Source organism: Acipenser ruthenus, chromosome 16 (assembly GCF_902713425.1).
Source record: "Acipenser ruthenus chromosome 16, fAciRut3.2 maternal haplotype, whole genome shotgun sequence".
Lineage (NCBI taxonomy): Eukaryota > Metazoa > Chordata > Actinopteri > Acipenseriformes > Acipenseridae > Acipenser > Acipenser ruthenus.
The window spans coordinates 950,801-974,838 of NC_081204.1; the positions used below are offsets into that span (position 1 = coordinate 950,801).

A 24,038-nucleotide genomic window follows, 5' to 3' on the forward strand; every position below is an offset into this window, starting at 1 on the left:
CCTCCAATCACCGCCCGTCGCATTCTAGGAAGCAGTAGACCCTTCCCAGGGCAGCCAATGAGCGGCTGGGATGGGATTTAAAGCCACAGGGCTTGGTATATTTATTGCGACTATTCCCTGTTCTCCAATCACTGTAGCGCGTTGAACAGCTGCTGCACAGGGTCACGTCTCCCGCACTGAAAACTTTATCTAAATAAACAGCCATGTAGACAGGCAGTTAACAAGACCACTCTTCTGGAGCTTATACTGTTTGTTTACCTTCGCTGCTGAAATGGTGCCTTGTGTTTAACTATCACAGATTCAAACCCAGGCCTCCACAGGTCATAGCCTAGTACTGTACCAGTATAAAGCAGACCAGCCCTTCTGAGATATCTCCCCTAGGGGTACCATAGGACTCCGTGCACAAGAGGACAGGCTTTTAAACTCTCTGGTAAGTGAAAGGTCGCTGCTGTGAAAGGTCACTGAGACGGGATGCATTGGAGAGCCTGAACTCTCCCAAACTGTCCTAGTGTACATGGAGACACATGGTAATCTCCACTGCAAACATGTACATGAGAAGAATAAGTCACGTTTGAATATTTACTTTTATTTACATATTTATACAAGCACATTGAAAACAGAAAAAAAACACAGCTTTGGTGCTGAACAGTCCCATTCCCATCATATCAGATACAGCCCAGTCACACACCATCGGAATTATGTTGCAGTGTCTCATGCTTGTCTCACGCATAGCTACATTGCCCTCTGTGCTTTTCCTATGTGTGCTTATTATTACGTGTCCTATGCAAACCCATTGTTAAGCAACAGTTTGTAATGTCTTAAAAGAGTGTTTACAAGAGCACAAAAACCAGGACCAGAGGACACACAGTTGGAAATGAATTGGAGACTAGGGACAGAAGGAAGGAGACACCTTTTCACACAGAGAGGGGTCGGGGGATCCAGTGGGCTACCCAGTCATGTTGTTGAGGCTGAATCACTGGGATCCTTTAAGACCCGACTTGACAGAGTTTTGAGATCAATCTTGGAACCAGGTGAGCCGAACGCCCCCTCTCGTTCGTAAATGTTTTCCTGTCCTCCAGCACCCCCTCACACCCAGTGAGCCAGGCTGGTCTCCCTGCCCTGTGGTCTGGCTTCGTTGGGTTGGAGCGGCACACTCTCCCACATGTCCTCAGTCCCCCCGACTCCCGAATCAGTGCTGTACCGGGATTGCCTGCACTCCTCCTCCCAGTTCACCCAGTCTCCCGACTCCTGCTGGGCCCCGCGCTGGACCTCCTTTAACCTCCGGGCCAGCCTGCCTGTGAACTCTTTGGACGCAGCCCTCAGGCTGTCAGCTCGGCGCCCCCTGCTGGTGCCACTGTTCTGGGGCACTGCGGAGAGCTCGGTGAGGAAGGCCAGGCTCTGAGTGGGCAGGCTGTAGAGGGGGATCCCCTTGAATATCTCGGGGAGCCCTTCATGCTTCAAGACGGGGAGCAGGGGGGTCTCAAACTGGGCTAGGACGAAGCGCTCGCCGGCGCGGCCCTGGAGGAAGTCGGCGAGAATGCAGCTGAGGGAGGCGCTGAACACGTCCAGGCGAGGTTCCGAGGAGTTCTGTATCTGCCGGGTCCTGCTGCCCGGGTGCTGGACCCAGCGTTCGGCTTGCTCCCATGCTCCCTGGGTCAGAATCAGAACCACCTTGCCCCCGTCCTGCTGCAGCTGGGCCAGCCTGGAGTGCAGCCAGGGGACCGGGCCCAGGGAGCAGAGCTGGGTGCGGCTCCACAGGTCCAGCGACACGGAGAAGCCCAGCTCAGCCAGAGAGGAGCCCAGGCTGGACACCAGCAGAGGCAGGGAGACCGACTCCTCCGAGGGGTAGAGCAACAGGACATGACCACCGCCCAGCGTGCCTGCATGGAGAGAGAGAGAGAGAGAGAGGAGGGGTGAGAGAGAGAGAGAGAGAGAGGAGGGAGAGAAGGACAACCACTCTACCTGGAGAGAGAGGATGAGGGAGAGAAAGAAGGAGTGAGTGAGGCAATAGGGAGAGGGAGAGAGAGGGAGAGAGAGAGAGAGAGTATAGCTCACCTTTCAGGCTGACTCTTCCCTTGCACACTCTTTGGATCCAGTCTGCAACAAAAGACATGCTGCATCACTCTCTCATACACTATAATACACACACCCAGGCCCACTCACTATCACTGGCTGTCTGTTCCCATGGGATTCCTGTGGGTGTAATGGGCTGGATTCTCAAAACTGCACTCAACATTGTCATTCATTAGGCACAGTTCTAGAACCCCTTACTACCCCCCTTATCTCACCTGCACCCCAAGTGTTCCATCAGTGACCCCACCCACCTTACCTGAACAAACTCTTTCCCAGGACCAGATCTGCTGTAAGGTATATTGATCTATGTGTGTCAGCGAGGGGGGAAGGAAGGGAGGAATGAGGGAAGAGGGAGGGAGGGAAGGAGGAAGTGAGGAGTGGGTGAAGCAGATGAGAGAGGATGAGGGATGGAGAGGAGGAGAGTGAGGGAGAAGGAGGGAGTGGGGAAATAGGGAGAGAGTGAGGGAGCTAGGCAGTAAGAGAAGGTGGGTGTGGTTGAATGAAGGAGTTCAGGGGTCTTACTCTTAAAGGATCTTCTCAGCAGTACAGCAGTCAGCACTCCCAGAGACAGGAGGACCAGGCACAGCAGCAGAGGCAGGGTCCAGCGCCACCTGTGGGCTGGAGGAGGAAATGATGAATCACACAAGCACGCTGAAACCCGAGTGCACACACACTCTCATGAGCCTGACTGCACAAGCGAGCTGCAATCCTCCGAGTAATCCAGTCAGTGAAAGGGTTATATTATCAATCAAAATGACATCTCAATTCAATTCACACCTTGAAATCATTTCTACAGTATGAATGCATTTCCTGAGTCGGCGTGTGTTTTAGAGGTGAATTTGAATGCTTTTATTTGAGCTCAATGACAGTTTTGGGCATACAGACTGTTCACCAGTTTCAAATCAAAGTACAACCCTGGACATCTTGCCTAGCCCCCTAGCCAGCCTGCTATCTTCAAGAGGTCCTGCCTAGTCCCCTAGCCAGCCTGCTATCTTCAAGACGTCTTGCCTAGTCCCCTAGCCAGCCTGCTATCTTCAAGACGTCCTGCCTAGCCCCCTAGCCAGCCTGCTATCTTCAAGGACCCCGCTCTCAGGTATGATGGATCCTCCCCTGCTCCCCAGACCTAGGAGTCTTACCCAGGTCCGCTGGACAGACCAGGACTCGGGGGGAGAAACTAACATCCGTCCTCCAGGCCTAGAGAAGAAGAGAGACCAGGGCTGATCAGTCATCAAAGCTTAACGTTGCTTTGCCATGTTTTCACTATGCTGTTTACACTTTGCCATGCTTTCACTATGCTTTATTACACAGGATTTTACTCTGTGAAACTGACTGCTGACTCACCTCCAGACAGTCACTCGAACCCGGGTCATGAAGCTGCAGCTGCCAAGAGCCAGTCTGAGGAAAAAACAACAGCACAGGAAATCAAACACACAGGTATGAATCACAAGCTTTACAAAATACACAACATTCTCTCCAAGGTCATCTCCATTGGATAAGGGGCTCTCTTTAACAATGGTCTGGATCTTAGCCTATGCTTTACCATGCTTTCACTGTGATTTATTACACTTTATGTGGGAAACTTTTATACGGGTAATAACATAAAGTGAGATCACAGCATACTTTACTGACCTTACTCAATTATTAATGTATGACTTCTGCCTTTTCATTACAGCACAGAGTAAACAAGGGCCTAGCATATGTAAACATCCTGTGCAGGCGTCCGCGCTACATGCCTGTCACAGTACAGTGAAATCCAGTGAACCTACCTGGCTGGTGTTGACAAGTGGACAGTTTGGACCTGTCCTCTTGCACAGGGACACAGGGACGCTGTTGTGGGACAGCTTGACGGTCAATGTCTGTCCTCTCAGAGACGGGTTGACAGACCATTGGGGATGAGATGCTGGGGAGGGGACAAGCAGCGGTGAGACAGCAAAACAGCAGGACCCCAGACTGACCCACACTCTGCCTGACTCTTTCTTTCTTTCTTTCTTTCTTTCTTTCTTTCTTTCTTTCTTTCTTTGTTTTACAGTGAGTAACAAGACAAGTTGAATTATTTTCTTATTTTCTTTTTCTATCTTTTTGATTTCTCTTTCTTTATATAGTAACAACAATTCTTTCTTTGTTTTTTATTCAGTGTGCTCTTCCTTGTTTCCTGTTCATATGTAAATACAGTGTTTCTTTGTTGAATGTCCTTCTTGGAACTGGTTCACACTCTCGAGGCTGCAGACAGACAGAGCACTCACCAGTGAAGGGGCACTGAGGGTCTAAGGGCTGCCCCATGCCCGGCACCTGCGCCTGCACAGACATACAGACAAAGAGAGTTAAAATACACACGCACCCCTAGATGTGTCAATAACACTACAACACTAGTGAGTGCGAGCGTGTGTGTGTGTGAGTGTGAGGGTGTGATAGTGAGTGTGAGTGGGGTGTGATACTGAGTGTGAGGGTGTGTAAATGAGTGGGAGTGAGTGAACAGGAGTGAGTTACCTGCACACAGAGGGAGGGGTGAGGATCCACATTGAGGAATTCTCCCTGTTTCTAGAGGAGACACAAACACACCTGGTTACACACAGACAGACAGAAACAACAGACAGACAGAAAACAAACAGACAGAAAACACAGACAGACAGAAAACACAGACAGACAGAAAACACAGACAGACAGAAAACACAGACAGACAGAAAACACAGACAGACAGAAAACAAACAGACAGAAAACACAGACAGACAGAAAACAAACAGACAGAAAACACAGACAGACAGAAAACAAACAGACAGAAAACACAGACAGACAGAAACAACAGACAGACAGAAAACAAACAGACAGAAAACAACAGACAGACAGAAAACAAACAGACAGAAAACACAGACAGACAGAAAACAAACAGACAGAAAACACAGACAGACAGAAAACAAACAGACAGAAAACACAGACAGACAGAAAACAAACAGACAGAAAACACAGACAGACAGAAACAACAGACAGACAGAAAACAAACAGACAGAAAACACAGACAGACAGAAAACAAACAGACAGAAAACACAGACAGACAGAAAACAAACAGACAGAAAACACAGACAGACAGAAAACACAGACAGACAGAAAACACAGACAGACAGAAAACCCAGACAGAAAACACAGACAGACAGAAAACCCAGACAGAAAACACAGACAGACAGACACAGACATACAGACCTATAGTAAGAGACAAAGAGACAGACAGGCTTGTGTATGGCCTGACTGACAGCTGCAGTCCAGACCCACCCTGTTACCTCGAGTCGCTTCCTGGAGCCCTGGATCTCACGGCACTCGGAGCCCCTCCCGCCGGACCACCAGCACAGCCACACTTCAGCCTCCACTCTGCAGGGGGCAGTGAAGAGCCAGGACAGCGCCGTTCCATGCAGGAGGGTCGCCGTGCTGTTAACCGTCAGAGAGAGATTGCGCCACACATTCTCCTGGAACTCTGCAGAGACACACACAGGAGCGGGTTAGAGCAAGGAGCGTCACCACAGCTGTGCACATACTCCCTTTCTCCAAAGAGTCAAGAAACCTCTTCAAAATGTGCTCGCAACCACCGTGTGCAATCTACACATTATTAAATACCTAGCAATCAGAACAAGCCAACAGCGTCTTCTGGCACTGTGCACTAATACAACATTATTTAATAGCTTGTTGGTCTTTAAAAACCTGACTGTAACAGTATGATCACCAGCCCTTTAGACTAGGTTAAAAATCACGTACTCACCTGTGAGGTTTGAAAAGGGGCAGCTCTGTTTGCGCACAGCATCACGAATCCCCCACCAGTAGTACTGAGAAAGAGAAAGAGTTAGACAGGATTAGTGACCACAAACTGAAACTGGCAAACACCAAAGTCACCCCACTCTGTGTCCAGCACCGTACGAAAATATAAAGAACATCCGAGAAAAAAAATATTCTCTCAAGCTGCACAAAGAGAAGGACGGAGAAACTGAAAATCCTGTTTTGGGAGAAAAGAAAGGTAGCAGAAATCTCAGTGCGGTATAATATTGCAGAGAGAGAGAGAGAGAGAGAGAGAGAGAGAGAGAGAGAGAGAGAGAGAGAGAGAGAGAGAGAGAGAGGGAGGGAGGGAGGGAGGGAGAGAGAGAGAGAGAGAGAGGGAGGGAGAGAGAGAGAGAGAGAGAGGGAGAGGGAGGGTGGGAGAGACTGAGGCATTACTTCTTAAACAGTTTGGTTAATTTAGCTCTGAATTCACGACTGAAGCTCAGCGCTGAAAGAAGGAACCGGCTGATGATGTTGAATTTTGTCCCTGTGATGCTTTTGAAGAGAAAACAATTGCTGGTGCAGTACCTGGAAGCACAGACAGGGGGTGATGTCTCTGAAAGGGATGTGCCGCACCTGAGTGTGGTTCTGCAAGACAAGGCTAGAGATGTCAGTATACCACACACACTCAATACACACTCACTACACACAGTGCACACACAGTGCACACGCACTACACACAGTGCACACTGCACACACTCACTACACACAGTGCACATGCACTACACACAGTGCACACTGCACACACTCACTACACACAGTGCACATGCACTACACTCACTACACACAGTGCACACGCACTACACACAGTGCACACTGCACACACTCACTACACACAGTGCACACGCACTACACACAGTGCACACGCACTACACACTGCACACACTGCACACACACACACTGCACACTGCACACACTCACTACACACTGCACACACTGCACACACTCACTACACACTGCACACACTGCACACACACACAGTGCACACTGCACACACTCACTACACACAGTACACACTGCACAATCACTGCACAAAGTGCACACACACACTGCACACACTCACTGCACACTGCACACACACACAGTGCACACTGCACACACTCACTACACACTGCACACACACACTCACAGTGCACACTGCACACACAGTTAGACACACAGAGACAGAGACACAGGCAGGCAGACACACTGCTCTCTCGTACCTGTGTCCAGCTTGCTTGGCACCGCTCCCCTATTCTTTGCATCAGGCACACCATCACATGGGTGTGGCTTCGATCAGTCCCGTCCAATCGCAGCGTGGCCACGCCCCTCTCCCAGTCTATGGTGGTGTTCACTGTGGGGACTGAAGCAGGGCCAATCAGAGTCAACCAGGAACAACAAGGCAGACCATCAAAAACAAGGTACAAGGGGCTGCACATTTTGAATAAATTAAGACCTAGAACCAATTGAGAACCTAGAACAAAAGACTCACCAGCACAGCGCTTTACTGTCCTCTGCAGGTCACGATGTGAACAGCCTGGGGGAGAGGAACACAGAGAGTCACCCCTCAGATACACACTGCACCAGGAGAGGAGATTATAACGAGGAGAGGAACACAGAGAGTCACCCCTCAGATACACACTGCACCAGGAGAGGAGATTATAACGAGGAGAGGAACACAGAGAGTCACCCCTCAGATACACACTGCACCAGGAGAGGAGATTATAACGAGGAGAGGAACACAGAGAGTCACCCCTCAGATACACACTGCACCAGGAGAGGAGATTATAACGAGGAGAGGAACACAGAGAGTCACCCCTCAGATACACACTGCACCAGGAGAGGAGATTGTAATGGGGGAACATGTTGGAGGACACTCCTATGATTAAAAAAAGGGTGTTTCAAATAAAAGGGGGTTCAGGTAATGAGGTTCAGGTAATGGGGTTCAGGTAATGGGGTTCAGATAATGGGGTTCAGGTAATGGGGTTCAGGTAATGAGGTTCAGATAATGGGGTTCAGATAATGGGGTTCAGGTAAAGGGGTTCAGGTAATGGGGTTCAGGTAAAGGGGTTCAGATGATGGGGTTCAGGTAATGGGGTTCAAGTAATGGGGTTCAGGTAAAGGGGTTCAGGTAATGGGGTTCAGGTAATGGGATTCAGGTAAAGGGGTTCAAGTAAAGGGGTTCAGGTAAAGGAGTTCAGGTAAAACGGGTTCAGGTAATGGGGTTCAGGTAAAACAGGTTCAGGCAAAGGGGTTCAGGTAATGGGGTTCACGTAATGGGGTTCAGATAAAAGGGTTCAGGTAATGGGGTTCACGTAATGGGGTTCACGTAATGGGGTTCAGGTAAAAGGGTTCAGGTAAAAGGGTTCAGGTAATGGGGTTCAGGTAATGGGGTTCAGGTACAGGGGGATCACATACTTGGCACACGGTGTATCAGCTCCAAAGATCTGCCCTGGTACTGAGAGAGAGCTCTCAGTTGCACCTCACTGCCCACTGGCACTGGGACAGAGTCCAGCTGAACAGTGCCCTGCAGAGACAGAGAGAGAGAGGAGCGGTCAGAGACACAGAGAGAGAGAGGGAGACAGAGACAGGCAGACAGACACCCTCCTCCCCTCCCCTCCCTTCCCCTCTCCTCACCACAGGCCCCGGCACAGTGGAGTTGCTGGTCAGGGTGACTCTCAGCCATTGTCCAGTACTGGGTGGAGTGACCACACACACCATCACTGTGGCCCTGAGGGGAGCTGGGAACACAGAACATGCATGTCAGTAAGACACACACACTAACAACATGCAGCAACACACACACACAATGCATGAGCAACACACACACACACAATGCATCAGCAACACACACCCCCAATGCATCAGCAACACACACCCCCAATGCATCAGCAACACACACACACAATGCATGAGCAACACACACACAATGCATCAGCAACACCCCCCCCCAATGCATCAGCAACACACACACAATGCATGAGCAACACACACCCCCAATGCATCAGCAACACACACACACAATGCATGAGCAACACACACACACACAATGCATCAGCAACACACACACAATGCATCAGCAACACACACACACACACAATGCATGAGCAACACACACACACAATGCATCAGCAACACACACACAATGCATCAGCAACACACACACAATGCATCAGCAACACACACACACAATGCATGAGCAACACACACACAATGCATCAGCAACACACACCCCCAATGCATCAGCAACACACACACAATGCATCAGCAACACACACCCCCAATGCATCAGCAACACACACACACAATGCATGAGCAACACACACACACACAATGCATGAGCAACACACACACAATGCATCAGCAACACACACCCCCAATGCATCAGCAACACACACACACAATGCATGAGCAACACACACACACACAATGCATGAGCAACACACACACAATGCATCAGCAACACACACACAATGCATCAGCAACACACACACAATGCATCAGCAACACACACTATATATTTACGTTTTTGACAAATTTACCAAAATCAGGAAACAAAATAAACAGCAATGCAGCGCTGTGTTCTCTCTCACCAGTCTGAGAGGGCTCTGGGTGCGTGCTGCCCCTCTTCAATTCACTGTCCCCCTCCTCCCCCTCCACTTCCTCGTCCTGCTCTAGGTCAGACTCATCCGAGAAGGAGTCACCCAGCCCCGCCCCGCCTGATCCCTCCCCCTCTGCGCCCGGAGGACCTGGGAGGAACAGACCACAGAGATCAGAGAAGAGACCAGTGGCCAGGACAGACAGGCTGATAGATACCAGAGAGATTAGACAGGAGACTGGAGTGGCCAGGACAGACAGGCTGATAGATACCAGAGAGATTAGACAGGAGACTGGAGTGGCCAGGACAGACAGGCTGATAGATACCAGAGAGATTAGACAGGAGACTGGAGTGGCCAGGACAGACAGGCTGATAGATACCAGAGAGATTAGACAGGAGACTGGAGTGGCCAGGACAGACAGGCTGATAGATACCAGAGAGATTAGACAGGAGACTGGAGTGGCCAGGACAGACAGGCTGATAGATACCAGAGAGATTAGACAGGATACTGGAGTGGCCAGGACAGACAGGCTGATAGATACCAGAGAGATTAGACAGGAGACTGGAGTGGCCAGGACAGACAGGCTGATAGATACCAGCGAGATTAGACAGGAGACTGGAATGGCCAGGACAGACAGGCTTATAGATACCAGAGATTAGACAGGAGACTGGAGTGGCCAGGACAGACAGACTGATAGATACTAGAGAGATTAGACAGGAGACTGGAGTGGCCAGGATTTCATGAAGAGCCTGCATAATGATACACATGCTTTGTATACAGTGCCCGTGTTCTTCACACAAGCGTGTGCTGTTGTATATGTCAGCATTGGTACGGGGTTGAAGCTGCAGTGACGTTGCTCACACAGTCCCTGTTTTCCAGTGCTCTCTTGTAAGAGGAGTTCTTGTACCTGTGACGGACATGCTGATCCGAACCCGCAGGCAGGGCTGGCAGTCCCCCTCCCTCTGGCAGCACAGCAGGGTCTCAGAGTCCATGAGGGTGGGGAGCAGCACACTGCTGGGGGGGGACAGCACACTGCTGGGGGAGGAGAGCTTCGAGAGCACTGCGGGAACACAGAGACACGCAGAGACAGAGACACACACACAGAGACACACAGAGACACACACACAGAGACAGAGACAAACACAGGAAAACACACACATGCAGACAAACACAGACATGCAGGCAGACACAAACACGCAGACAAACAGACAAACAAAAACACACAAAGACAGACAGATAGACAGACAAACAAAGACACACAGATAAACACACAGACACAGAGACAGACAGACAGACAGACACAAACCCAAACACAAACACAGGGCGATGGTTAGAAAACGTCAAGCAATGTTTCATTACTTTAATATAATAATAATAATAATAATAATAATAATAATAATAATAATAATAATAATAATAATAGTCAGACATTGTTACTCACATCCTTTATGTACAGAAGCAGTATTTGTTGTTCATGATGGGTTCAGTAAACTGTTATCAAAAACATTCTAACTTAAAGAATGGAAATGTTTGAAACTCAAGCGGATGCCTGTAAGCCATCCTTTTACATGCATTAACACAGCATGTATGTGTGCGAGAAGACACGTGCGTGGGAAAGACATTACGAGGTTAAAATAACTCATCACTATGACTTCAAGGCTCTGTGAATGAAGCCTGGTAGAGTGTCACTGACTCACCTTCCACACTGCAGCTCAAACCCTGTGACGAGAGAGAGAGAGAGAGAGAGAGAGAGAGAGAGAGAGAGAGAGAGAGAGAGAGAGAAGGGGTATTACAAACACTAATATACATTTAGTAACGTTCTCTAGCTCAGCACTGATACCTTGTGGAACAAATAGGCAGATTTGTTTACTGCTCTGCAGTGTTGAGTGGAGTTCTCTTTCCTATACTATAAATAATAAGCTGAGAATGGAGTGTGTAGACTAGTGCTCATTATTATTAAGGTGCTGGTAATGACAGCGCTGCAGAGCTGAGAACGCAGTGTTTCAGTGCTCATTACCAGGTTTATCTTGATGTTATCCTGCAGACTCTTTGACAGAATGACAAGTGTTCGTTCTTGGCTGGTACGTATCAAAGTGTTCATCATCTGATCTCAATCACAATGGGTGCTGCTGTGAACACACTGAGCTTGTCACACATGCAAATATACACACACACAGACACACTCACACACTCATGCGAGTCATGGATAAGCACATGTTGCCCTCACACATTTGAAATGATTTCTGTTTGAACGCGAGCTCGCTGGAGCCGGCTGACAGTTCAGGGGTTTGGCAGTTAGTCTTGATGCAGGCCCGGGACTCATGCAACATTAAGCAGTCCTGATTAATACATTGCACAGTCAGAGCACACAATGAGCTCCCTGTGCTCAGCTGTCCTGTAAAGGGAACACAAGCCTCTGCTGTGATAGGTAACCGTCACACACTCTCAATGCCACTCTGCAGTCTTGCAGTAAAGCTTATATAAGAGACTGTGGATCACTTTGTTTTTGATACTGAGCTTTGTCAACAGCATTGAATTTAGAATGCTAAAAGAAACAGAATACCTTCAACGACAAACACACTGATGAATGGATTTATTGAATACCTAACAATAAATACTTCTTAAAGGCAATTACAGGTACAAGAATCAGCAGAACCCTACACACCTGACCTAGCAACCTTATCACACACACACACACACACACGCACACGCACACGCACACACTGAATCAGCACAGCCCTACACACCTGACATAGCAACCTTATCACACACACACACACACACACACACACACACAGAATCAGCACAGCCCTACACACCTACACACACGGAGAGACTGACAATCGTGCTGAAGTGTGTGCTGTATCTTTTGAGATTTGTCATGCATGAGGGGCTAGTTGAATATCATGTCATCTGTCTGTACCACAACAACACAACAAGGTATTTTCCAGCCTTACAAAAAGTACGTGGCTAGGTGCCATACGCTTGGTGCACAATTTAATGACATCCTTATTTTGGTGTGGGGGGGGGGGGGGGGTTGTATTTCAGGAAAGCATCTAATTAATCAAGCAGTAACCAGAGAGAGGAACAATATTTATTTTGGCTCGATTCAGACGTCACTAATACACTTTTGTTTCTTGTAATTCCCTGAATTGTAAAAGAGTTAATTGAAGCGTTCTTTCTCACAATGAAAGCAGGATGGTGGAGCGCTTGCTCAAACAGTCTCTGTGTGGAGTGTAAACACATGTTAACAGCTCTCACTGCTGGACAGGGCGATAAGGGGCTGCCATCGCCGGGGCCCGCTAATATCACTCAAGATATCACCCGCTTCATTCCCGTTTCATTGCCCGTTATCTGCGTTTTATTGGACGGGCAGTAAAAAGTGAATTGACACCACATGAAAGCGGCTGGCAGGCCTGCAGCTCAGTAACACACAGTCACACTGGGCAACCTCAGCCAATTGAATTAACCAACAGCTGGGGGGAACACAAGGAAATACTGGAAACAGTGAATTCATGAAGCACGCATACAATATTTAGTGATCTCAAAAGAAACCCATATCGCTGGAGCTAGGGTTAGGGTTAGGGTTAGGGGTAGGGTTAGGGTTAGGGTTAGGGGTAGGGTTAGGGTTAGGGTTAGGGGTAGGGTTAGGGTTAGGGTTAGGGTTAGGGGTAGGGTTAGGGTTAGGGTTAGGGTTAGTTAGGGTTAGGGTTAGGGGTAGGGGTAGGGGTAGGGTTAGGGTTAGGGGTAGGGTTAGGGTTAGGGTTAGAGATGGGGACTTTTGTCAACATTTTAATACTATGTTGCTTTTAATCAAAATCAAAATGTGTCACTAATTGCATGAGCTTGCCATTCCCTCGGCTAAATATAAAATATAAGAAGCTATGTGGATTATAAGGCAGGGCTGGGAGGCGAGTGACTCCCCTTCCTTCAGGATCCTGTGTGGAGGAAAGGCCCTATAGAAACGTTTTCCACTCCATGCTAGTGTTCAGCTTCATCAGCAGCAGAGGCAAACGCATTCAGCTGAGGTCTGCTCAATGAAATCTGAAGCAGGACAGGGTTTAAACCAGCAATAGACAGAAAGACTCCAGCAGTGGGTGCGGGACGGAGGCTCTTGGTGTGTTTTTGTCTTTGAAAGTCAGCACTGTGCCAGGTTTGGTCCAGTTCTCATTTTTAAACCAGGTCAGATCTGATTCGATGAATTGAATAGACTCCACTGTGTGATCATGTGATGCCTGGTGAATTGAATAGACTCCACTGTGTGATCATGTGATGCCTGGTGAATTGAATAGACTCCACTCTGTGATCATGTGATGCCTGGTGTGCTGTTTTGCATGAAGCGAGAGAAGCAGATCCTTATGCAAAGCATGGGTTGTTATTGAGGACAGACTGTTTGAACGCACTAAGGAATTTTTGGGACGCACAGTCACTGGTGCACTGCCACACTGATGTACAGACCCACACACACACACACTTTTTTCTATTGTTTGATAAACGCTGGTAAGGTGACTATGTGCTCTTCAGTTCTAGCTACACTGCCATATAGACTAGATCAGCCAGTGTACTTTCCATTAGCGAGCACCAGCAGACTTTTACCAGTTACCTTTGATGCTATATGTGTGTGTGTGTGCGTGTGTGTGTGCGTGTGTGCGTGCGTGTGCGTGTGCGTGTGGGCTGCATTGTTACTACGTTTACAGCTCATCATGCTTTTCTCACGCTGCTTGAATCACACATACGCTTTACCGGGGTTTACCGTGCTTTTACTATGCTTACACTACACCTTCGCCTCAAGCCTTTACAGTACACTGTTCTGTAATTGTATCTTGCATGTTATCTGACGCACAAGAGATTACTGGAACTGTAAACGCTAACAATGACTAACCAAACCAGTCCCTCGCCCTGGTATTCCCCTCTCGCTGCTTCACAATGAAAACGTGAGACCACGAGCCTCGCTGCGTCTCTCTGTGCAAAGAACACCTTCCCAGTTAGAAATGAGGAGCACGCAACACCTGAAACCTGCGAGCAAAACAGACACACAGGAAGAAAACAAAACCAGAAGGTTTCTGTTAGAACCTTCTTCGGTGCAAGAGTAACAGTGACACCCCCCACCCCCCCCCCCAGTAAGAGGAGAGCATTCAGAGAAAGCGGAGAGGAGTAACGCGATACTGGCGCTGACAGATGCGCAACCCCAAATCAATTACAAAGCAGCTTTGGAACACGGACCCGCATAAAACATGAAGTCTGTAAACCGAGAGCGCTCCTTCAACTGCGCTCGCTACCAGAGATAGAGAGGCGTGCAACAGTATACCGGCCTCTGTCTTCTCCCGTTTCACAGGGATAATCGCAACGTGATCTCACTGCTGCGGGGGAGCACAGTCCAACCAGCTCACCTCTCAACCAGTTCACCTCTCAACCAGTTCACCTCTCAACGCAGTTCACCTCTCAACGCAGTTCACCTCTCAACCAGTTCACCTCTCAACACAGTTCACCTCTCAACGCAGTTCACCTCTCAACGCAGTTCACCTCTCAACCAGTTCACCTCTCAACGCAGTTCACCTCTCAACCAGTTCACCTCTCAACACAGTTCACCTCTCAACGCAGTTCACCTCTCAACGCAGTTCACCTCTCAACCAGTTCACCTCTCAACGCAGTTCACCTCTCAACCAGTTCACCTCTCAACGCAGTTCACCTCTCAACGCAGTTCACCTCTCAACGCAGTTCACCTCTCAACCAGTTCACCTCTCAACCAGTTCACCTCTCAACGCAGTTCACCTCTCAACGCAGTTCACCTCTCAACGCAGTTCACCTCTCAACCAGTTCACCTCTCAACACAGTTCACCTCTCAACGCAGTTCACCTCTCAACGCAGTTCACCTCTCAACCAGTTCACCTCTCAACGCAGTTCACCTCTCAACGCAGTTCACCTCTCAACCAGTTCACCTCTCAACCAGTTCACCTCTCAACACAGTTCACCTCTCAACGCAGTTCACCTCTCAACGCAGTTCACCTCTCAACCAGTTCACCTCTCAACCAGTTCACCTCTCAACCAGTTCACCTCTCAACCAGTTCACCTCTCAACCAGTTCATCTCTCAACGCAGTTCACCTCTCAACGCAGTTCACCTCTCAACCAGTTCACCTCTCAACCAGTTCACCTCTCAACGCAGTTCACCTCTCAACCAGTTCACTTCTCAATGCAGTTCACTTCTCAACCAGTTCACCTCTCAACGCAGTTCACCTCTCAACGCAGTTCACCTCTCAACCAGTTCACCTCTCAACGCAGTTCACTTCTCAATGCAGTTCACTTCTCAATGCAGTTCACTTCTCAACCATTTCACCTCACAACCAGTTCACCTCTCAACGCAATTCACCTCTCAACGAGTTCACTTCTCAACGCAGTTCACTTCTCAATGCAGTTCACTTCTCAACCAGTTCACCTCTCAACGCAGTTCACCTCTCAACCAGTTCACCTCTCAACGCAGTTCACTTCTCAATGCAGTTCACTTCTCAATGCAGTTCACTTCTCAACCATTTCACCTCACAACCAGTTCACCTCTCAACGCAATTCACCTCTCAACGAGTTCACTTCTCAACGCAGTTCACTTCTCAATGCAGTTCACTTCTCAACGCAGTTCACTTCTCAATGCAGTTCACTTCTCAACCAGTTCACCTCTCAACGCAGTTCACCTCTCAACCAGTTCACCTCTCAACGCAGTTCACTTCTCAATGCAGTTCACTTCTCAATGCAGTTCACTTCTCAACCATTTCACCTCACAACCAGTTCACCTCTCAACGCAATTCACCTCTCAACGAGTTCACTTCTCAACGCAGTTCACTTCTCAACGCAGTTCACTTCTCAATGCAGTTCACTTCTCAACCAGTTCACCTCTCAACGCAGTTCACCTCTCAACGCAGTTCACCGCGGCACATTTGTACAGGCATTGTGGATTTCCGCTTGCTTGACTACACGCTTACCGTAGTTTTTATTTATTTATTTTATTTATTTACCATGGTTTGCCAGGGGGGTTGTAATGCTACCTATTATCAGTAGTAGTAGTAATACGTATTAGTAGGCTACCAATAATAATAATAATAATAATAATAATAATAATAATAATAATAATAATAATAATACAGCAATGTGCATCAGTACAGTGTTGCAGTATTTTGTCGTGTCTTTGCACAGGCCACATTCAGTTCCTTTGTGCTGCGTTACAATGTTCAACCCTGTGCATTATTACGCAACAATGTTACTGTGCGGGTTACAGCAGCATCGCTAAAGAGTCGTCTATGAACCCAAGCTTATAAACGCTGCGCAGGCACGAGCTTGTAGAACCCCTTTAAAATGAAGAGGAGACCAAGTCTTCACCTTTCAACAAGAATATCAAGAAGCAAAGAAAAGCGGAACGGGCTGCAGATAAACCGCAACTGAACTGCTGGGAAAGAGAATGCATGGCCATAAATAAATCCCTCGATGCACCATAAAAAACACACACAGTCACTGTGGTGTGCATGCTAAAGTTCAGCCTGTATCCACAGACAACAAACAAAACCAGAATGTGACACGATACTCGGAGCCACAGCTCTGTGTCGCAAGATCGTTGGCTGGCCTTGCTAATACTTTCGTTTAGGTTACGTACAATTTACAAACAGGCAGTGTGTTAAAACAACTAGGTGTGATAGAAAAAACGCCTTTTCTGAATCGCCGAACTACACAGAACGGGTTGAGGCATTTGACACGCGGTGATCATAATAATACACCAAATAAATCCGTAATAAAAGCGCTCAAACAAAGCCCCTTGCTGAATTAGAGAACATGAAATATTTGCAAGACTTTCTGAAATATTTGCAAGACGTACTGCAGTTGCAGAACGATGGATTGCAGTGGCAGAGCTCAGAGATGGGGATAAGACTCCCGTTGCATAGCAGTGTGGTCCATTCCTGAGTTAAGACACACCTGAGCGTGTTACCTGCACACCGTGGCTAATCAAGCTGGTAGTAGAATCTGGAATGGGCGGATCGATACTTGCTTTGTGACGTCAGTGAAAGAACAGTGCCATTCCTTCACTGCACCGCAATGTCAGCATCAGCCAAGCAAAGAAAACTACAATCTCCCTGTCATAGTAACTACTGCGCTGATTTTCAGAAGAAAGCACACACACACACACATATCTGTACCGTCCTCACTAGAACCCGTTTGAAGACTGAAGTACTGTAAGCCTCGTAAAATAAATGCATCAAACATGTACAGCACAGTAAATACACATTACAAAAACAATAGGGTGCACCTTTACCAGCTTGTCAGAAATGAATGCATGCATCTGAAGTATATTCACTAACAATGCAACGAAATACTGAACCGAGCTTAACCGCCCGGCGGCACAACCTGTCCAAAACAATGACGAGGTTGCGTCACAAAGTCGGTTGTACAAAATATTACATATTGATACATGTGCTTATAATAGTCACTCTTGAAAGCGATAACTTTAACTGCTAACACAATTATAATTAATAATAACATCAATAACACAATATAGGCTAGCACAGATATATAAATACACTCTATAAACTTCGTACCAAGAATTATCTTACAAAAATGTACGTTTATTCTAAGTACAAGTAAGACTGCAACTATTACAACCAAATAATAATAATAATAATAATAATAATAATAATAATAATAATAATAATAATACAATCCATTTCTTAACTTACCTGGGCGCAGGTAACTGTAGGTAAGTTATGCGCGGCGTGCGTCTTGACCAAGTGTCCTGACCAAACCCCGTTACTAAGAACCAGCGATAATCCGAACGTCAGCAGCAGCGTGCTTATTAGAATCGGAGCCCGGAGACATTCCATCCTGTGTTAGAATAGCGAGCGACCGAGTTCAGCCCAATGCCCGCCGGCTCAACTCGAATGCGGCAGGTCTGTGTGTGCTGTCCCAGGTGCGCACAACGAGATTACCTTCACTCGCCCCGCCTTGAAGCAGGTTCTTTACTCGTTTCGTTATCTGATACAGTTCCCATTTCTTAACTTCTCTTTTTTGAATGTACTGTCACTCGTACAAGATCCCCAGTACTCTCTTGTATTCACGTACTGTATTGAGTTAGTTGGGTGTTAGGTCCCAGGTACAGCAGGCTACCTGTGCAAAGTTCTCAATACTCAAATGCGTTGGAGTAGCCTATTGCGTTACTCTGTACTGTGCTGCCGCACTGCATTGAATGGGCTGACTCAGAATACCATTACCATGTAACCAAACTGCATTGAATGTGCAGGCTTGAGTCTCAGTACTGTATTGAATTGGCTAGCTCTCAGATCTCCAGTACTGTATTGAATTGGCTGGCTCTCAGGTCTCCAGTACTGTATTGAATTGGCTGGCTCTCAGATCTCCAGTACTGTATTGAATTGGCTGGCTCTCAGATCTCCAGTACTGTATTGAATTGGCTGGCTCTCAGATCTCCAGTACTGTATTGAATTGACTGGCTCTCAGATCTCCAGTACTGTATTGAATTGACTGGCTCTCAGATCTCCAGTACTGTATTGAATTGGCTGGCTCTCAGATCTCCAGTACTGTATTGAATTGGCTGGCTCTCCGATCCCCAGTAGGCTTACAGGACTTCATTTCACTGTTGGCATCTGGATGTCTGTAGAAAGCAGACCCCATGTAAATTAGGGGAGAAAACAAGTTGATTAGTAAAGAAAACAAAACAAGAGAAAGACAGACCTTATAAAAGTCTCCCACAGTAAATGAGCAATTTCCCCCATGCTTTCCCCATGGTTATTCTATGCATTTACCATAGTCCATCATGGACTGTCATGTTTTTAAATGTGTTTTACCGTGCTTTCACTGTGCTTTATTACACTTTACTCTGCTTTTGCTATGTTAAATGTTTATAAGAGTGTCTCTGTGTAGTGTTCTATTCATCTGAATTCCCTGAATCCCTGTAATCCGGGAAGACTTTGTGGTCTTGCTGTTTCCCCAGGAATGGGAAAGAACACAGCGAAATCACAATGAACTTCTATTGGGATACAAGACAGATAGAAAGATAAACAGAGAGGACGATAGAGAGATAGAGAGAGATAGAGAGATAGATAGAGAGAGATAGAGAGATAGATAGATAGGCATACAGAGAGACAGACAGACAGATGGTGAGTGTGTGCAGTTTTCCACTGTGGATCTTGTCCCTGCTAGCCTGCCCAGTGAGTAAGTGAGTGAGTGAGTATCCAGTCAGGTTCACTCCTGGCGTGCATTTCCTGTCTGAGGTCGTGGGCGTCACAATTCCAAAGAATGAAAACGTGGTCCCTTCTTTCCCACATCCCCCTATTCCAAGTATTCTCAATCCCAGGAAGGAGCACTTCCAACAAAGCAGGAGGTGTCATGAAATTACCCTGCTGACGACATTTACAGCAAACAAGGGCAAAGACTAGCACCAATCACGCAGAGCAGGTGAGATACCAGATACCATGGAGCTGACAGAAGCCTACAACACTTCCCTGAATATTACAAACGGGAGATTTGAATTTGATACACCAAACAGTTTCATGGAAATGGGTAGTTCTAGAAAGAGTTTGGTTTGTGCAGCTACTGGCAGACTTGTAGGAACTGCCTGTGAAATCTTTAGGGCACTGTTAAACTAAATAAAGGTCTTGTTCTCAACCGCTTTGTAAATGTAATCTCCTTTTTCAAAACGCTGCTTAACCTCAGAGAACTCTTAAAAAGCAGTCTACATTTTATTTTGGTGATGGAACCCTCCGTAACCTCAAACACATCAATACCACCTTAAATCTCCCTTGAAGTCTGTTTGAGTCGATACCTGATAGGACTGTGTACATAAAACACAGGGTGAATGAACCCACAGCTGCTTATCTGTCCAGTACTGTAAAAAAAACTAAAACAAACAAACTTCTAATATGACAAGTGAGATTGAACTCTAACCCGACTGGTTTCACAGCCCCCCTAGCAGTGATCTGGGATTGCCTTACCTGCAATAACATTGTGTAACCAGCCCTACCGCATCTAAAGCTGTGTGTGTGAAGTCAAGTGCGCTGTCTCTGTTGTTTTATTTGCATAGGCAAATTATTTCAGTAAGATGCTGTGAAGAGATCATTTAATTATAGGCTAAATCTCGTAATCTAAACGGATTTGTTTCCCATGAGAACATGTCACTGCCCAGTAACACATACAGTACTGGTCCTCTCCCACTCTGCAGGTCTGTACCTGTGCACAGGTCTGGCAAAGAGAACTCCACTCAAAGCCTCTGGCTGCACTTTCTATTGCTGTGCTGAATGCTCGGAATGCTACAGTGAAATACAATGTTCACAGCTGAGGTTTGGCAAAGAAAAACAGAGCCTCCTAACATGTTTGATTCAAAGCAAATTATTTCATTATAAGCCTTAGAAGCTTCTACTGACAAACCAAAGCAAATTAGTCTGTATATAATGAATACACATGTAACCACAGAGAGACCAAAAACTCTTTCAACACTGTAGAGCTGCATAGAGGTCTAGCATAGAGAACGCCACTCTCAACACTGCAGAGCGCTCTAGTAGTATAGGAAAGAGAACTCCACTCTCAACACTGCAGAGTGCTCTAGCAGTATAGGAAAGAGAACTCCACTCTCAACACTGCAGAGCGCTCTAGTAGTAAAGGAAAGAGAACTCCACTCTCAACACTGCAGAGCGCTCTAGTAGTATAGGAAAGAGAACTCCCCTCTCAACACTGCAGAGCGCTCTAGTAGTATAGGAAAGAGAACTCCACTCTCAACACTGCAGAGTGCTCTAGCAGTATAGGAAAGAGAACTCCCCTCTCAACACTGCAGAGCGCTCTAGTAGTATAGGAAAGAGAACTCCACTCTCAACACTGCAGAGTGCTCTAGCAGTATAGGAAAGAGAACTCCCCTCTCAACACTGCAGAGCGCTCTAGCAGTATAGGAAAGAGAACTCCACTCAACACTGCAGAGCGCTCTAGTAGTATAGGAAAGAGAACTCCACTCTCAACACTGCAGAGCGCTCTAGCAGTATAGGAAAGAGAACTCCACTCTCCACACTGCAGAGCGCTCTAGCAGTATAGGAAAGAGAACTCCACTCTCAACACTGCAGCGCGCTCTAGCAGTATAGGAAAGAGAACTCCACTCTCAACACTGTAGAGCTGCATAGAGGTCTAGGAAAGAGAACTCCACACTGCAGAGCGCTCTAGTAGTATAGGAAAAATAACACCTCTCAAAACAGAAGCCCATGAACTAATCTAAAATACTAAGAGCCATCTTATGCCCGTTTATTAAATTTTCAGTCATGTACTCTAAAGGTGTATTGAACCTAACCCTAATTTCAGTGTATTTGCTAGGATATTTTTATTATGACTGTGTTTAGTAGTATTATCAGGAACGCTTACCTGTATCTTCAGTGGTGATGTTTAAAGATGGTCAATTCTTCTCCGCATATACAGTAATAATGTAATAAAACAATACAAAATAAAGAGAACATAATGTAACAATGAAACGTAGTGTCGAAATGAAAGAGGATGTAAAGAAATATGAAATACTTGTGCTGCCTTCACTGCCCTTCCCTCTCTCTCTGGAATTTGAGCAGCTGAAACTATTTCCTCAGTGCTGGGAAATAACAGAGTGTCCACTGGGTCCTAATGCCTGTCCACGTCACACGCACACACAGACACACACAGACACACACAGACACACAGCACACCAATCTGAATACAATTATTAACTTTAGGGAGTTTACTTTATAGCTGAAGCATATCACTCATCATATATTTATCTATCTATCTATCTATCTATCTACCTATTTATATATCTATAGATATATATATATAGACAGACCATGGCTGGTGCTGCGTGAATCAGGAGTAACAGACTGAATCACCTCTGTGTTTGGAGTGTACATTCATTCATTCACCCGGGTCTCCTAGCAACCCTGAAGCCTCCCAGAAAGACTGCCTGTAAACAACATATCAATAGGAAGAGTTACTGTACTGCTGGGCAGCGTCTACTCCTCAGAAAACAAATACCTCACCAGGGTGGCGACCTTTCAGACAGAAGTCAAGTCTGAAGTCCCTTCATCACCAAGCTCCACCCTGGCATGCACAGACCCCGCCCATGTGAAATGATATATACAGATAGAGTGTGTTTTATAGTCTATAAATGCAGGAGGATGAACCCTGAGCCGCTCTGAATGATTGCAAACTATGAAAAACAGTACGGGGACTATATCTGCTTCTGACTGGAGGAAAGACTGCTGGGAATCTATCTGCTTCTGATTGGAGGAACGATAATATGGAGAATCTATCTGCTTCTGACTGGAGGAAAGACAGTACAGATAATCTATCTGCTTCTCATTGGAGGAATGGCAGTATGGAGAATCTATCTGTTTCTCATTGGAGGAATGACAGTATGGAGAATCTATCTGTTTCTCATTGGAGGAATGACAGTATGGAGAATCTATCTGTTTCTCATTGGAGGAATGACAGTATGGAGAATCTATCTGCTTCTCATTGGAGGAAGAGAAAGGGTTCCAAGTGAAATGCTTGCCGTTGAATTTTATTAAACCGAAGTGTTGAAGAGAAGCTTACAGTCGAAACGTTTGTCACTATATACATTTCTTATACCGTTCCCACCCTGGAGTGTTGTAGTCTCCCCCTCTCCCCCTGTCCATGCTCTGCTCTGTGCTGTAGTGTGTCTCTGGGTGTGGTGCCCTGTGAAAGCTGTGCTCTTGCTGTTTGTTTCTCTGCTCAGTTAATGACTGACTGCCCTTGCCTCTACGTGACTGAGCTGGGCTGGCTGTTAAAACCACAAGCACTTCAGCTTCCCTGTCCTACCTCTGTGTGCCTGGGGAAGGGCAGCCAGTGTCCTGAAACGCAGCGTTATCTAGTTCCTCTCTGCTGACACTGGAACACTCAGTGTTTGAGGTTACCCAAGTGGGTCCCGAATTACAAACACCTTTCACTCTCACCTTTATCAGCACTGAACCACAGACGCAACCTGTGAAAACAAACAGACCTTTTCCGAACGGAATACAACATTTGCAACAGAGTAGAACGGGCAAGAAATCATTTACGACTAAATAAGAATTGCAAATAATTGGAAGCATTCGTATCTTTGTTGCATTTACAATGATTAGCCACGCAGTGGCGCTGTTGCAGAGGGTCAAATCCAATAAACACAAGCATGCCTGTAATGGAAAGTAAGTGTGTGTGGGGGGGGGGGGGTAGGGCATGAATAAAGACTGCTGCACCAGTACAGACTTTGATCTCTCTATATAAAGCCATGCTTGTTATTTAGATAAAGCTACAGCCTTTACCTGTGGCAGCTTTACAGGGGATCAGTTCTAGGTACAAACTGTTTTCTTTGGTTAAATATTAATCGCCCTCTGCTTGTATTTCAAGCTGGTTATCAAGGCTCACAGTTCAGACTGTGTTTGCAGTGCCAGGTTAAAGCCTCCAGCCACCACTCGCACAGCTGTTGCTTCAGTGAAAGTATTTCATGCAGGCAATGCAGAAGGGTGCTGGAGATTAGGCGTTAACAAGGGGAAGCTTCTTAAAGGGGTCAGATTGCTTTGTAATAATCACTTCCTCCCATG

At 46.8% G+C, this 24,038-nt stretch overlaps 1 protein-coding gene across 1 annotated transcript; it reads right to left on the reverse strand.

Annotated features, from left to right (window-relative positions):
- Window positions 1-565: 565 nt before the first annotated feature.
- LOC117963404 (interleukin-17 receptor C-like) lies at window positions 566-22,039 on the reverse strand. The gene is made up of 20 exons (XM_058988278.1): window positions 21,838-22,039; window positions 18,162-19,090; window positions 11,147-11,168; window positions 10,357-10,509; window positions 9,444-9,599; window positions 8,488-8,591; window positions 8,269-8,377; window positions 7,343-7,387; window positions 7,074-7,213; window positions 6,400-6,459; window positions 5,819-5,882; window positions 5,346-5,536; window positions 4,561-4,611; window positions 4,317-4,368; window positions 3,840-3,973; window positions 3,415-3,468; window positions 3,210-3,267; window positions 2,596-2,691; window positions 2,056-2,097; window positions 566-1,880 (listed from the first exon to the last, which is right to left on the reverse strand). The coding sequence occupies exons 2-20, from the start codon at window positions 18,303-18,305 to the stop codon at window positions 1,087-1,089; spliced, it is 2,469 nt and encodes an 822-aa protein (XP_058844261.1). The 5' UTR covers window positions 18,306-19,090; window positions 21,838-22,039; the 3' UTR covers window positions 566-1,086.
- Between the last annotated feature and the right edge of the window lie 1,999 nt (window positions 22,040-24,038).